The sequence below is a fragment of the Ctenopharyngodon idella genome, chromosome 24, assembly GCF_019924925.1.
Source record: "Ctenopharyngodon idella isolate HZGC_01 chromosome 24, HZGC01, whole genome shotgun sequence".
Lineage (NCBI taxonomy): Eukaryota > Metazoa > Chordata > Actinopteri > Cypriniformes > Xenocyprididae > Ctenopharyngodon > Ctenopharyngodon idella.
Window position 1 is genome coordinate 7,247,815 of NC_067243.1, and position 15,138 is coordinate 7,262,952.

A 15,138-nucleotide genomic window follows, 5' to 3' on the forward strand; every position below is an offset into this window, starting at 1 on the left:
ATAATATTCTTGAATCAAACCTTCGCTTCAGTTTAAGCGTGCACGTCGCTTCTGAGCACAGCCCAGTTAATGTTCATGAGGCATGATTCCAGTATCCTCTATTCTTGGACTTGTGATTAACACCGCCGCGGGGATTCAGCGACTTCGGGAAATCATCCGATCCACAGACTGGAAAAATAAGATCCCACCCCTTCCCCTTTCCTATATATTTGCCATTTGAAATGTTCAAAAACAAGGAATTACTGATTAAGTCGGTGTGTGAAGATTTAAAGCTGATTTAAAGGCAGTAGCGCTTCTGTGTTTTAGTTTCACTTTCGTTTTAGACTTTTCGATTCATTCCGTCTAACGGAGCGTGAGAATGGTGAACTGCGGTCTTGTGACTGAGAAAAACGAGCCAGGTATGAATTATTTGTTTACTGCTGTCGGTTTCTTAATTTAATTTAGAGCTGAGATTTTTTCATTCAGGGAAGTTTGCCGCGAGGGTTTAATCTCAATATACTATCTCAGTATTTAACCGAATTTAGTATTTTTCTCTCAGGGGATAAGAAAGGTAGTTTTCAACGGTCAAATGGGGCATGTTGTCACATGCTCCGTTCTCCTCTTTCATTACTGATGATGATTATGAAGTCTATTACATCCTCTATCTGTCAAAGAGCAGTATTTGAAATTGTTGAATATGTTTTTATGCTGTAATTGAAGTTTATTTGTGATTTGTGTTGTTGTTGTGTTGGTTTGTGTGACTCAGTGCCTCTGAAGAGCATCTCAGTGGAGGTTCGGGTTCAGGATCATGTAGCCACAGTCTCCTCCACTCTGCAGTATGTGAATGAGGAAGAGCGCCCCCTGGAGGTCTTGTTCGTCTTCCCTCTGCCTGCTGATGCTGCTGTCTGCCACTTCAGTGCCAAGATCGGAGAGAAGGAGATTGTGGCAGAGGTGCAAGAAAGAGAAACCGTGAGTTCAAATATAAATCTGCTGGAAGCTTATTTGCATATATTTTTTCCGTGCACCATGTAACAAAATTGTGTCTTGCAGGCGAGGGATCGTTATGATGATGCTGTGAGTTCGGGTCAGCAGGCGTTTCTGTTGGAAGAGAGCGAAGAGAGTCCTGATGTGTTCAGACTGAGTGTCGGGTGTCTGTCGCCGGGTCAGAACGCTGCCGTCACCATCATCTACGTCACCGAGCTCGCTGTGCAGGCCGACCACTCGCTGCGCTTCTGTCTGCCGGCTGTACTCAACCCCCGATACACACCAGCAGGTACTACAGCAGCTGCTGACACACACTTTATTAGTGGAGAGAAGCTGATTCTAACACACTCTCTGTGTGTGTGTGTGTGTGTGTGTGTGTCAGGTTCAGCTGCTGGTATAGTCTCAGAGATTTCATCAGGATGTGGATCTGTTCCCTACACGCTGACTCTCAGTGTCCATGTGAGCTCTCCAAAGCCCATCTCCAAACTAGAGTCCAGCTGCACTCTGGATCCTCTAGTGTTCCTCCACTCTGATCACACTCAGGCGACGGTACTGTGTGTCTTCATGTGTTTATCTGGATGTGTGAGCACAGCAGTTTTATGCATGTGTTTTTATGTGTGTAGGTGAATCTGAGTCCTGGTCACATGTTTGATAAGGACGTTGAGCTGTTTGTGTACTATCAGGATACCCATCAGCCCTCTGCTATAGTGGAGGCAGGAGTGAACACTGCCCCATCAGGTATGACCTGCAGCTCACTGGGATTATGGGATTGAGTGATCAAGGTGTCACTGACTCTCTCTCTATTTCAGGCTCTCTGATGAGGCACCCAGTGGTCATGATAAGTTTGTATCCAGAGTTCCCAGAAGAAATGATTCAAGGAGAGTTCATTTTTGTGATTGACAGATCAGGCAGTATGGATGACACACGGATAGAAAGTGCAAAGGTAACATTTAAGATTCAAAACAGAATTTGTTTAGGTCAGAATATGGATTTAAAATGGGTTTTGAATATGTATTGGAAATTGATTGTATTGTGAAAAGTGTACCAAAGACTTGTGTACAAAGGCTATGTTCAGACTGCAGGCAAAAATTTTTTTTTCTCAAATCAGATCAGACAGGCAGACTGTCCGCAAGTGATCAAATACGATTTGTGCATCCAGACACAAACAACCTATCTGCTTGGGTTGCTCTGGTAATGACGTAGGTGAATCCATGTAATATGTACTGAGGCTTTCAAAACGGATGCAGGAAAAACTGAGGTGCATCATCTCGCTCTCCAAATATGCACCCTGTTGAGTCACGTGAAAAAAACTTACGTGTTTTAGGTGACTGGTATATACATGTATGAATGTTTGAATACTTCTGGAATTACCGTCACCGGTTTTGACGTTATCATTATGTGTTTCATTAAGAGTGACGCAAAAGATAATTTGAAATCTGATTTGAGCAGCCAGATCTCATCTCCAAATGTGGTTTAAATCAGATTTGAAAAAAAAAAAATCTGATATCATGTGTTTTTTTTGTTTGTTTTTTTTTTGCTGTTCAGACTTTCAAAAACCCATCTGGATAAAATCTGGATAATTGGATTTTTGCTGGCAGTCTGAACATAGTCAATAAGACTTATGCTTGATGAAAGTCCATTGAATCATGTTGAGTTTCAGTATCTGTCCATGTCTCTCTATAGGACACTCTGCTGTTACTGTTGAAGAGTCTGCCCATGGGATGCTACTTCAATATCTATGGATTTGGCTCTCATTTTGAGTCCTTCTTCCCGTTAGTATCTAGATCTTCATTCTAATAGCGCTCAGCTGAATATGGCATGACGCTCTCCCCTGACTGTGAGACTCTTGGAATATATATTCACTCTAAAAGAGCGTAGTTCTCCAGCATTTGTTGTAATATGCCCAGTCTCTGAGCGTGTCGTTTGCCGGCCACACCCCCGCGAGCCGCGTTCCCTGAGGGCGTGTGCTCTGACGATGAGAGCGCTACAATGAGCCAAATACTGACAATGCTCAGCTGAATATGACATGACGCTCTCCCCTGACTCAGGTGAGGCTCATGGTATATATTCACTCTGAAAGAGTATTTCTCTAGTGTTTGTTGTAAAATGCCCAATCTCTGACCGTGTCGTTTGCCAGCCACGTCCCCGCGAGCCAAGTTCATTGAGGGTGCATGCTCTCCCTACAAGAGCAGGAAAATGAGCTCAGTGCTGACAGTGCTCAGCTGAATATGACATGATGCTCTCCCCTGACTCAGGTGAGACTCATGGTATATATATTAACACTGAAAAAGCATATCTCTCTAGTGTTTGTTATTAAATGCCGAACCTCTGAGCGCTTCACTTGCCGGCCCCGTCCCCGCAAGCCGCGTTCATTGAGGGAATGTGCTCTCACTACAAGAGTGTTAGAACAAGCTCAATGCTGACAGCGTTCAGCTGAATATGACATGACGTTCTCCCCTGACTCAGGTGAGACTCATGGAATAAATTAATTCTGAGAAAGCAGATTTCTCTGGTGTTTGTTCTCAAATGCTGAATCACTGCGTGCTTCGCTTGCTGGCCCCGCCCCACAAGCCGCATTCACTGACCCTAACAGCCTCGTATGTGTTCCCAGTCACCCCGTTCAATTCCGGGTGCTGGGAAAATGTGTTTATTGCATGCAAAGGGCCCGTTCTAGCGCCCAAGTGTATAACCGCTGTGGTAGCGGACAAGATAAAAAACAAACAAAAAAAAAAAAGGGAAGAGAGCAAAATTCCTCTTCCACCCCATATGTGCACCACAGTAACTTAGTGCCAGAACCTATCCAGCCCCTTGCCATGCAGGCCATCACCGGAGTGTCAACTTGAGTGCTGAACATAATAAAATGAAGTTATGTACTCCAATTTGCTCAACGGGCCCCGTTATTCAACGGTGTGGCCCAGACCTCTGCGGAAAGCAAGGACGTGCACGACCTGCGTTCCGAGGTGAACACCATTGCTGGCAAAAGGAAGTTGTTCCCCCAGCACTGAGCGAGTCAGGCTACTACAGCAGGTACTTCCTCGTTCCCAAAAAAGGATGGCGGTCTCAGACCCATCCTCGAGGTCTTCCAGTCACAAAGCCCAGGCTTTCCAGATGGATAGTCGCTATAGCACTCGCTTACTCCTCCTTAGGCCTTCAATGCCCTTTGGGTGTAAGAGCGCATTCCACGAGAGGTATGGCCTCCTCGTGGGCGTGGTCCTGTGACGTTTCCATTGATGACGTCTGTGCGGCGGCCGGCTGGGCCTTACGTCCACATTTGTCAGGTTCTATATATCCCTGTGCTTCAGCCATAGGTCCTTTCTGCATGAGCCTCCCTGCTGTGTCCAGCTTATGGTTTTCCATTACGACCCTGACCATGTCCGGGTGTAACTATGTTCTGTGCCCTCTATATGCACCCTAGGCCCCACTGGTGCCCTAGTATATGGGCTTGGGAGGATGACTACAGTGTTTCAGTCCCTGTTGTCTGGGCCATCCTGTTTTATGAGTATCTGTCACAAGCCCTTTTTCAAGTGCTCTGCCCCGATGCTCGGTCGTCCCCCTGCGTAGCACGGCGTGATTGTACTGTCCCCATTGCGTCTTGTCTTATTAATAATTAATAATAATTAATAAGATGAACAACGCAGTACTCATGTAGTATCGCAAGGGAACGTACTCGGTTACTAACGTAACCTCGGTTCCCTTAGATACGGAACGAGTACTGCGTACTTTGCCGCGCTACACGCGAAACGCCTCATGCTGTCGAATTAAATCAATTTGCCATGGTGAGACGGCTACTTATATAGCCGATACCCCGCCCCTTTTGGCAGGCTTGAGCAGGCTCGCTCACCATTGGTTCGTGCGATTCCGCGCTGTCATTGGTTTGTTTACTTTTTATTTACATGACAATGTTGTTTTGGTGGCCTGAAAATGCAAGCTTTTGAAAACGGGTTTCAAAGTGCAAGTTTTTGAAAACGATACTGTTGTCATCTCTGTGTAAACTGCAAAAACGTGAATCTGTGAAAACGGTAATAGCATGCACATGCGTAATACGTGTTACAGTAAGTCTATCCAGCTTATTTTTCAATGCAGAAGTAAGTTATTTTAATAGCCGCTACAGGAAAATAACAAGAAGAAAATCAGTGCAGCAAACTGTAAAAATAAAGCACAAAGTATACTCGAGGGTCACTGTACAGTATGCCTGATGCAAATTTCGTCATCAGAAGAGTACGTGTGTACACTGCCCGATTTTGTAACCCTGCATACTTGTACACGCAGGTTGCACGTGCGCATTTAATTGTTTTGCAATAATTAGTTTGTCCACAAGGTGGCAACCTAATATTTTCTAATATTTCAGTGTTTGTTTTCTATTCTATTTGTATTCTATTTTAAAATGCATTTTTACTTTGACTACCTTGTGAATTCGACACTGTCATTTTTAGTCATTTTTGCAGATACATGTAAACGGAGATAGTTTTGATAAAGTTGTCATCTGTACAAAGAAACATACCCTAAGAACAGAAACACAGGAACACAAGAGTCAAACAAGGTAATTAATCACACAGCTGAACAGAATGCCGATTCAAATTAACATCTATGGCAACAAACTAAACAAGGAAAGACTGTGACTGGACGAGCCGTGTTAAACTACAGTGTATGATTATGAGTTAGTTTGAAGCACTTAAAATTAAGCATGTCAAGTCAAATCAAGTCACCTTTATTTATATAGTGCTTTTTACAATGCAGATTGTGTCAAAGCATCTTTACAGTGATAATTGGTATATAATTTTGGCTGCACAGCAGCTCTTAAAGAAAATGGTATCAATGCAGGAAGATGCAAAGCACTGTTGAATATCAAATGTCAAGTGTCCCCAACTAAGCAAGCCAAAGGCGACAGCGGCAAGGAACCCAAACTCCAACAGGTGAGAAAAAAACCTTGGGAGAAACCAGGCTTAGTCGGGGGGCCAGTTCTCCTCTGGCGAACAGTGCTTTGTTACGATTCAGGTAGCTATCATAAGTCCCATGGGATCGCAACATTCAAAGTATTTATTCCAGTATCCAATATGTCTCATGTTTAGGAAAATTTGAATGTTGCATTTTTATATGCGCTTGCAACATGAAATGACTGTATAGCAAAATAAATGATATTGTCTTAAAAATAATGAGATACTGTATCTTGATACACTACCCTGGAATATTCAGTTTTGAAATGTGTCAGAGGAGTTTAGGAGATGTTTTTCTTTGTCTTTGCAGTAAGAGTGTCGAGTACAATCAGGACACAATGGATCAGGCTCTGAAGAGAGTGAAGGAAATGCAAGCAGACATGGGAGGCACAGAAATTTTAGAGCCTCTAAAACACATCTACAGTCAGCCCTGTTACCCCGACCACCCCAGACAGGTACAACAACACCTCAACATGCACCTGAACGACACACTGCATTTGAGTAGAGGTTCATGGGACAGATCTTAGCTGAAGATTTTAAACTCAAATATTTTGCTTTATTTCAGCTGTTCATCTTCACTGATGGAGAGGTGGGAAACACTAAAGAGGTGCTGGACCTGGTGAAACATCATGTTGACTCTCACAGGTAAAGGTCTGCTGGGTTTGATCTTCCCATCATTCATATTTTCATCACTTGCACTAACAGAGTTTATTGTGTGTTCAGGTGTTTCTCATTCGGGATTGGTGAGGGTGCAAGTACCGCCCTCATCACAGGAATGGCCAGGGAGGGATCTGGTCACGCTCAGTTCATCACAGACACCGACCGCATGCAGCCCAAAGTAAAGCTCTCCACTGGATTTCACAGGCACAAATGTTTCCTAGTCAAATGTCTCAATGGTTTCTCTTTCTCTTCAAACTATATCAGGTGATGCAGTCCCTCAGGTTTGCGCTGCAGCCCGCTGTGGTTAATATCTCTGTGGATTGGACCCTTCCAGATGGCATTACTGTTGACACACTGTCTGAACCCATCAATGTACTCTACCAGGGTCAAAGGTCACTCATTTATGCCCAACTTAAAGGAGAGGTGAGATGATGTAGCATGTGTTTCTTTAATGAGAATTAAAGATGAGTGTTTCTCATTTGTTTAGATGATAAAAATTCCCCTCTTTTACAGAGTTCAGGAGGCTCTGAGGGAACAGTGACAGTCAAATACAGTCTTAAAGATCAACCAGTAACAAACCAGCTCCACTTCTGCCTCAAACCAACTGAGGAAACAGGGTAACACACACAAACACACATAGAAACACATTGAATTAGAGTGATATCAGCTGCTCTTCTAATCCAACAAATTTCCTCCATGTTGTTGCAGGTTGTCCATCCACCGGCTGGCGGCTCGGACCCTGATCCGTTCTCTGGAGCAGAAGGAAAGGGATGGTGGTTCAAAGCTGGAGAGCATCAGGTGCAGGATAGTGAAGCTCAGTGTTCAGACAGGAGTCAGCAGTGTTTATACAGCCTTCATTGCCATTAATAAAGACAGCAGACAGACTATGAAAGGACCCCTGCTGCAGAGAAGAGTGAAGACATGCGGTTAGTGCTCTCATCGTGAACTTGTGAGGATGTCTGTGTCTTTTTTTATTACCATTACAAAAATGTTCTTATCACATTACATTTCGTGTGTTAAATTAATGGCAGTGGTGGACAGTAACGAAGTATTTTTACTTCGTTACTGTACTTAAGTACATTTTTCAAGTATCTGTAGCCTACTTTACTCGAGTATTTTTATCTTGAGCAACTTTACTTTTACTTCACCTCATTCGAAAGCATAAGATCGTACTTTTTACTCCACTACATTTCATAAAACATATTGTTACTCATTATTTTAAAATTAAGAAATCGTCACATGCTCGGAGACGCAAAAGCGGCTTACGATTCGTGACGAACTGATTCTCTTCAATCATAAATCGGTTCACAAATCACATCAACAATTCATTTGCGAATTGGACTGATCATATTGCAGCTGTTGTTGAGTCAACAAATCACTGATTCAATGATCCGCTCACAGCAACTCTCCAGTGAATGAATTTCACTGTCTGACTGAAAATTAGCCAAGAACTGGGGGATCCCGTGTGCGACTTATGGCGAAAAGTAAGTTAGCCTACTAATGTTGAATTTTCGGATTAATTATTGTAACTGAAAATCATATGTAGGTCAGTTGTTTTTGAACTAAATCTGCTGTAAAGGGCGATCTGTTTAAGCCCACTGAAATGCTTTAATGCGGACCAGTGTCTACAGATCGCGATCTCGATTCAATCAGATTACATTTTAAAACTTGCCGCTTCAAATAACTGTTGTATTGATTACATCGTTACGGCACTAGGAGGCGACAAGTGACTGTTGAAATGTATTTGACGTTGATTAATTCAAAAGATGTGTTCAAACCCATTCAGTCCAACCCAATTCTAACCCATTTTATTAAATTAATTAATTAAATATTTTTAAATAGACTGCAGCAATTAATATTTTGTCTTCTAGTAAATATTTATACACAATTTTGTTTAGCTGTCTGTTCAGAATCGTGGAAGAATCATGATTTCTATTTAAAAGAAACAAACAAACAAACAAAAAATCTTGATTATCATTTTATCCAGAATCGACAGATTCCGACAGATGTTTAGTGCTCTGACTGTGTGTATAAATGACTTGAGGATTTACAGTATCTCTTTAGGATGTGAAAACAAATGTTTTAGATTATGTACTGTATACAGAAAGTCCCAGGATGCCAGTATGTGCCTTGTGACTTTTGCATGGCATTACACCAATATCATTTTCTTCAGAAAATGTTCAAATCCAGTTAAACTTTTTACATTTGGTATGTACAACTCATTTTGATGTGAAATTAATTTGTTTTTTAGGGACGGCTTATGGATTCTTGTCTGGTAAGATAAATAACTTAGACTCTTCTTTTCTCATGTCAGTGTGTTTTAAAGCTCTTATTGTGTCTGTATGGATGTGTGTGTTTCCCTGACAGCAAGGATTTCAAATGCTTTTCTTGTCACTTCACAGGTTAATACATTTGAGGTGTTGATTTGATCTCAAGATAATAGCAAAATTGTTTGGGGACAAACATGTCCATATCAATCATCCCTATTCCAGAGCTTTTCTTGTTGTTAGTTCTTTTGGATGTGTCTGTTCTTGGCTGTTTCTCCAGATCTGAATCTGTTCTGACCTTTGGTTTCTCTGCCTGTAGGCCCACGATCTGCTCAGCCACAGGCCTCTGATCGTACTAGGTCTAATTCACGGCTGGGTAAGTGCACTTCAATGTAACATTGGTTTTATGAAAGAGTGAAGTATGCAATGTTTGAAGAAATTATTGCTTTCATTTCATTTTAAAAACTGTTACGTTTAATTAATGGTTTATAAGCCTCACCAAACCACAGCACTAAACCGAGAGCACTAAATGATTCCCTGTCACATAACGGTTAACAAGATGTGAAATTGTTTTTTTAGGGCGTCTACGTCAATCCCTGTTCAAAAATGGTAAGATGAATCATATTGAATACTCTTCTCTTGTGGGTTTGTGTTTCTGTGTTTTGTGTGTGTGTGTGTGTGTGTGTGTGTGTGTTTATGTGGTTTTGCTTGTGAACATTTAAAAAAAAATTATATACAGTCAAACCAAAATTTATTCAGACACCTTGAACATTTCATTCATTAATACAGTTTATTCACTATAGTTAAAAAAATGGTAATAAAATATGACAAGATCTCAAAGTTAAACTGTGTCAGAAAAAATTAATCTTAAAAGGCATGTTGCAAAAACGACTCTTGGGGCTGTATATATACAATGCTTCACCAAACTTTGCATGTGTCATTGTCACTTCTCTTTGACCACACCACATCAATTTGGTCACAGTGCCACCTATTGGTTAAAACTGAGAAACCATTAAATCAAATTATAGTGACTGCATTTGATTTTTCAGTCATTTTGCCTTAATGTATTTGTAATTGCTCATTTTTGCAGTTAGTCTGATGCTCTCAGCCATGAGTTTGGCCCCTTAATTGCTGCTTGCAGCTATATTTAGTGTTGCATTCATTTAAATAACTTTACATATGCGTTTGAGTGTTTTTTTTCTTTAGAGATGGTGAGATCCTTATGTGGTTCTGCAAGAAAAAAAATTCAGAGCTTTTCTTGTTTGCTTATTTATTATTTCCGTTTGTTCGCTTTTGTTATTTCTTTATATCTGAATGTGCTGCCAATTTTTTTTTTTTTTTTGACAGATTCCAGGATTAACCAGTCAAGGAGGAAGGATCGTTCATTGTTAAGTAGAAGTAAGTGAATCAAACACATTCACCAAAGGCCATTTCACAAACTTCTGTCAGGGCTTCAACATTGTGATGTACAACATCATTTATCATTTGCAGATTACTAAACAAATGTTTCATTTGCTCAGATCATAAATGTGTTCATGCCTCATTTTCAGTCTGTTTCTGTTAATTTTTATTCCGAAAGAAGAGGAACATAGTCATTTTAGAGAACACGTTGATTGTTTGTGGAAGTATATTTCTTCAGATTTACTATAGAGACATGAATTCTCTTGTTTTCTGTCTTTTCCATTTGTGCAGGAACAAATGAGGCTACTATATAGTAAGACAATGACCCACAGTGATTGACATGTTTTTGTGATATGTGTGTTTGTATGTTTGAGTTTTATTTAAAATTCTGTTTAACTCTAATGCAAAGTCATCTTATGGTTAATGTTTGTTGTTGTCAGTTGCACAGATCCTATTGTGGCGTCTCATCAAGAAAACTCTCTAGACAAACAAAGGGGTAAACTAATACACACACACACACACACACACACACACATTGGGTTTCCATGTTTTATGGGGACTTTCCATGATTTTTATACTGTACAAACTGTATATTCTATCCCCTAACCTTAAACCTGTCCATAACAGAAAACCTTATGCATTTTTATATTTTCAAATAATTTAATTCACTATGATTTATAAGCAGTTTTCCTCATGAGGACCAAAACAATCAAACAAACAAACAAAAAAAAAAAAAAGTCCCCACAAGATAAAAAAATTACTACATAAAATAAAAACTGGTAGCCTATTACTGGGACATTTGGTCCTCTTTATGTAGGGTTTACCAGGATCACACACACTAACAGCTAAACAATAGATGTTGAATGTGAGTGGCGCCTATTTATCATCTTGGAAATTAAAGGTGCAATATGTAAAAAATTTGTCCGCTAGAGGTCGCTAGAGGCCTATTCAAAACAAAGGTGTAGCTTGATGATGCCAAGTTTGAGCGCAGAATCTTGGGACATGTGGTCTTCACCTCAACGGACGGTGGAAACAATCGGGATAGGACGAAGAAAGAAAGAGAAGGAAGAAATCATGTTCATAGATGCGATTATTAACGTTACTGTAGTATGAAGCAGAGCAGGACCGAGTGTTGTGGGAGCTGAACGAGGCCGCTGGAGCGATTGAGCAACACACGCCTCACGAGCAGCAGGACTTTTATTAAGACACAGTCGCCGGCGCCGCTTCCGCTTTTCCGGTCATGAGTATGAGCTAACGCAGCTCTGTTTATCATATTAGATACATTTGAGAGTGTTGAAAATGATGTTATAACGTTACTCTGTGCGTTTGTTCGGCGGCTGCTGTGAGACACTTGTTGCACACTGCAGTAAGATAGATCGATTTTAGAATATATTACTGTATGGCTTGTGTTGATAAATGGCATGCAATTAATTTTAAAACGTATTGTATGATGGAGAAAATTCTGTATTAGCCTACTGTTACTAAAAATAAAGCTGCATCTGATTATGCTATGTTAGCTACTTGACAAAATAGTGTTTTTCTCTGAGGCATGGTAAAGCATGGTACTCACAAAAAATAACAGTAAGACTAAACGTGTTGAGCTATATAACAATAACTAGTTTTCTGTCTATGAACGTAACCAAACAGTTGTTCCCTTGTCTATTAAAACATGTGATATTTTAAAGCGTCTTTGGTGTTTCCATGGTTTTTACAAAATAAAACCGGAAACCGAGGGTAACGCGGGTATGACGCAATTGACAGGCGACTCCTCACACGTCCCAGAGCCTTGGTTAAAATTGCAATTTTCTCACGATTTACAAATAGTTGGAAACATTTGGGATATTGTAAGTACTCAAGTTGAACAAAATATATAACACTGGCCTAGTGGTTTTTGGATATTTTACTGCAAAAATATTACATATTGCACCTTTAAAACATTATTTTCCCCTTCAAATTTGTCTAAAAGCAGCTTTTTTTCAAATTTGTCTCAACTTTTGGTTGTATGATTAAAAAGTCAAAGAATAACCTTCAGTTCATTCATCACACTGGAAATACAGGTGCTGGTCATATAATTAGAATATCGTGAAAAAGTTCATTTTTTTTATTGTAAATTATTTTAAAAAATGAAACTTTCATATATTCTAGATTCCCTACATGTAAAGTAAAACATTTCAAAAGTTTTTTTTTTTTTTGTAAATTTGTTGATTAGAGCGTACAGCTAATGAAAGTCCAAAATCCAGTATCTCAAAATATTAGAATATTTACATTTGAGTTTCATTAAATGACCATCCCTACAGTATAAATTCCGGTTATCTTTTGTTCTTTGAAACCACACTAATGGGGAAGACTGCTGACTTGGCAATGGTCCAGGAGACAATCATTGACACCCTCCACAAAGAGAGTAAGTCACAGAAGGTCATTACTGAATGGGGTGGCTGTTTACAGAGTGATGTATCAAAGCATATTAAATGCAAAGTTGACTGGAAGGAAGAAATTGGGTAGCAAAGGTGCACAAGCAACAGGGATGACCGCAAGCTTGAGAATACTGTCAAGTAAAGCCGATTCAAACACTTGGGAGAGCTTCACAATGAGTAGAATGAAGCCGGAGTCAGCGCATCAAGAGTCACCACACTCAGACATCTTCAGGAAAAGGACTACCAAGCCACTTCTGAACCAAAGACAACGTCAGAAGCATCTTACCTGGGCTAAGGAGAAAAAGAACTGGACAGTGAACAGTGGTCGAAAGTCCTCTTTTCAGATAAAAGTAAATTTTGCATTTCATGTTGAAATCATGGTCCCAGAGTCTGAAGGAAGACTGGAGAGGCACAGAATCCAAGCTGCTTGAAGTCTAGTGTGAAGTTTCTGAAGTCAATAATGATTTGGGGGGGCCGTGACATCTGCTGGTGTTGGTCCATTGTGTTTTATCAAGTGCAAAGTCAATGCAGCCATCTTCCAGGAGATTTTGGAGCACTTTATGCTTCCATCTGCTGACAAGCTTTATGGAGATGCTGATTTCCTTTTCCAGCAGGACTTTAGCACCTGCCCACAGTGCAAAAACCACTTCCAAGTGGTTTGCTGACCATGATATTACTGTGCTTTATTGGCCAGCCAATATGCCTGACCTGAATCTATGGGATATTTTCAAGAGAAAGATGAGAAACAGTCGATCCAACAATATACAGATGATCTGAAGGCTCAATAGTGCCTCAGCAGTGCCACAGGCTGATCACTTCCATGCCACACTTCACTGATGCAGTAATTTGTGCTAGGAGCAAGTCATTTGCTGTAATATGTCCTGCCGATCAAGTATTGAGTGCACAAAAGAACATACTTTAAAGAACTTGAACTTTTCTGTTTTGCAAATCCATTTTTTGATTGATCTTAGGAAATATTCTAATATTTTGAAATACTGGATTTTGGACTTTCATGAGCTGTACGCTCTAATCATCAAAATAAAAAAAAAAAAAACTTTTGAAATGTTTTACTTTACATGTAGGGAATCTAGAATATATGAAAGTTTCATTTTTAAAAATAATTTATAATAAAAAAATGAACTTTTTGATGATATTCTAATTATATGACCAGCACCTGTAGAATAAACATCACATTGTGGGATACAATATTGCATGTGTGCTCTGTTGTATACTGAGTCATTTGGGTATTTCACACATAAAAATGTGCATACATATTGTATATTGCAATAATAGTAAGAATGAATATTAACGGGAAACACAAGACCGCATATGTTACACCCACCTAGTGCTTATTGTGTTCACAATTTGTGAATTTAAATATCAGTGATTTGTTGCTCATTATTTTGTTCAATTCTATTATTTTTTTTTTTTTTTAATTACTTTTAATATTATCAGGATTTTTGTTGAACATATTTTTCAAGAATACTCATGTAACATGTATTTCTCTGTATGTGTTGAACTGCAGACCCGTTACTCCAGCTGGTTTCTCTCCAGAAGGCGTCAGGCTGCTGGGAGCTGGACGCCACACTGGCGGATGTGTTTGGGAAGACGGAGGATGAGCTGACCAATCAGAAACCAGCACAGGTGAGAGATGTGATGAAATAATAACACAGCGATGATTGTGTCCAGTGTCCAGTAACAAATGCAGTGGATGATGGTTTGTACGCAGGTGGATGGGTCAGTATGGGCCACTCTCCTGGCTCTGATCTGGTTATACGGCTGTAAAATAGACCAGCAGGTCGAGTGGCAGTTTGTGGCCATGAAGGCAGCGTCATGGATCGGCTCTCAGAAAGGTGGGATCTCCATTCCAGAACACATTCATTCAGATATCTTCAGTTCTTTGACACACACTGATGATTTGAGTGTGTGTGTGTTTCAGTGGGCGATCTGTCTCAGTGTGTGGGTGTGGGTAATGTCCTGCTCGGATGTCAGGTGACCAAAGCGACTCTGGGAATCTGATGACGTCGATGTTTCTACTTCCTGTGCCGTCAGAAGAACTGTTGCTATTTATGTTTGTGTTTCATTAATTTTCTTCTTTCTTAGCTTAAATCAACACCATATTATATAAAATATTGAAAATTCAATAGCTAGATCATGTTTCATTTGTTTGAATCAGATTATTCATTAACCTTTTCTTGTTTCTCTCAGTTTTTTGTGCATCAGTGATTTACTAACGCTGTTGAACGAGTCCTCGATCGCTGAGGATACTTTCACACAGCGACAGAATCATGTTTATGTGCTAAAAATGATTGTTAAAAAACAAACATGTGAATGTTGAACAAGAGCAGCAACATAATGCAAAGACTACTATTAAAGTACAAAAATATTTAAGTACTCTCTGTCACTCTTTTTCATGTAATAAAAGAGAAGAGAAATACTTCATGTCTGTCTCACCATCTAATAAAGGTTTTACTATATAAACAGATTTAAAGGAATACA

The 15,138-nt window shown here is 40.0% G+C and overlaps 1 protein-coding gene across 1 annotated transcript; it reads left to right on the top strand.

The window, feature by feature from the left end:
* The first annotated feature begins 126 nt into the window (after positions 1–126).
* On the top strand, positions 127–15,124 carry LOC127507386 (von Willebrand factor A domain-containing protein 5A-like). The gene is made up of 22 exons (XM_051884458.1): positions 127–398; positions 746–948; positions 1,030–1,252; positions 1,346–1,512; positions 1,587–1,701; positions 1,773–1,906; positions 2,647–2,735; positions 6,208–6,352; positions 6,463–6,542; positions 6,621–6,735; positions 6,822–6,980; positions 7,071–7,174; positions 7,266–7,483; positions 8,809–8,832; positions 9,144–9,200; positions 9,404–9,433; positions 10,172–10,222; positions 10,517–10,538; positions 10,666–10,721; positions 14,165–14,283; positions 14,369–14,492; positions 14,579–15,124. Exons 1-22 carry the CDS (start codon positions 359–361, stop codon positions 14,656–14,658), a joined length of 2,355 nt encoding a protein of 784 aa, XP_051740418.1. The 5' UTR covers positions 127–358; the 3' UTR covers positions 14,659–15,124.
* The last annotated feature ends 14 nt before the right edge of the window (positions 15,125–15,138 follow it).

Bases quoted from the DNA above. Each gene is read 5' to 3' on its own strand.
- LOC127507386 (XM_051884458.1), top strand. From the start codon at position 359: ATGGTGAACTGCGGTCTTGTGACTGAGAAAAACGAGCCAG. The intron at 1,907-2,646 runs GTAACATTTAAG...GTCTCTCTATAG, and splicing joins CACGGATAGAAAGTGCAAAG to GACACTCTGCTGTTACTGTT. The intron at 6,736-6,821 runs GTAAAGCTCTCC...AAACTATATCAG, and splicing joins CCGACCGCATGCAGCCCAAA to GTGATGCAGTCCCTCAGGTT.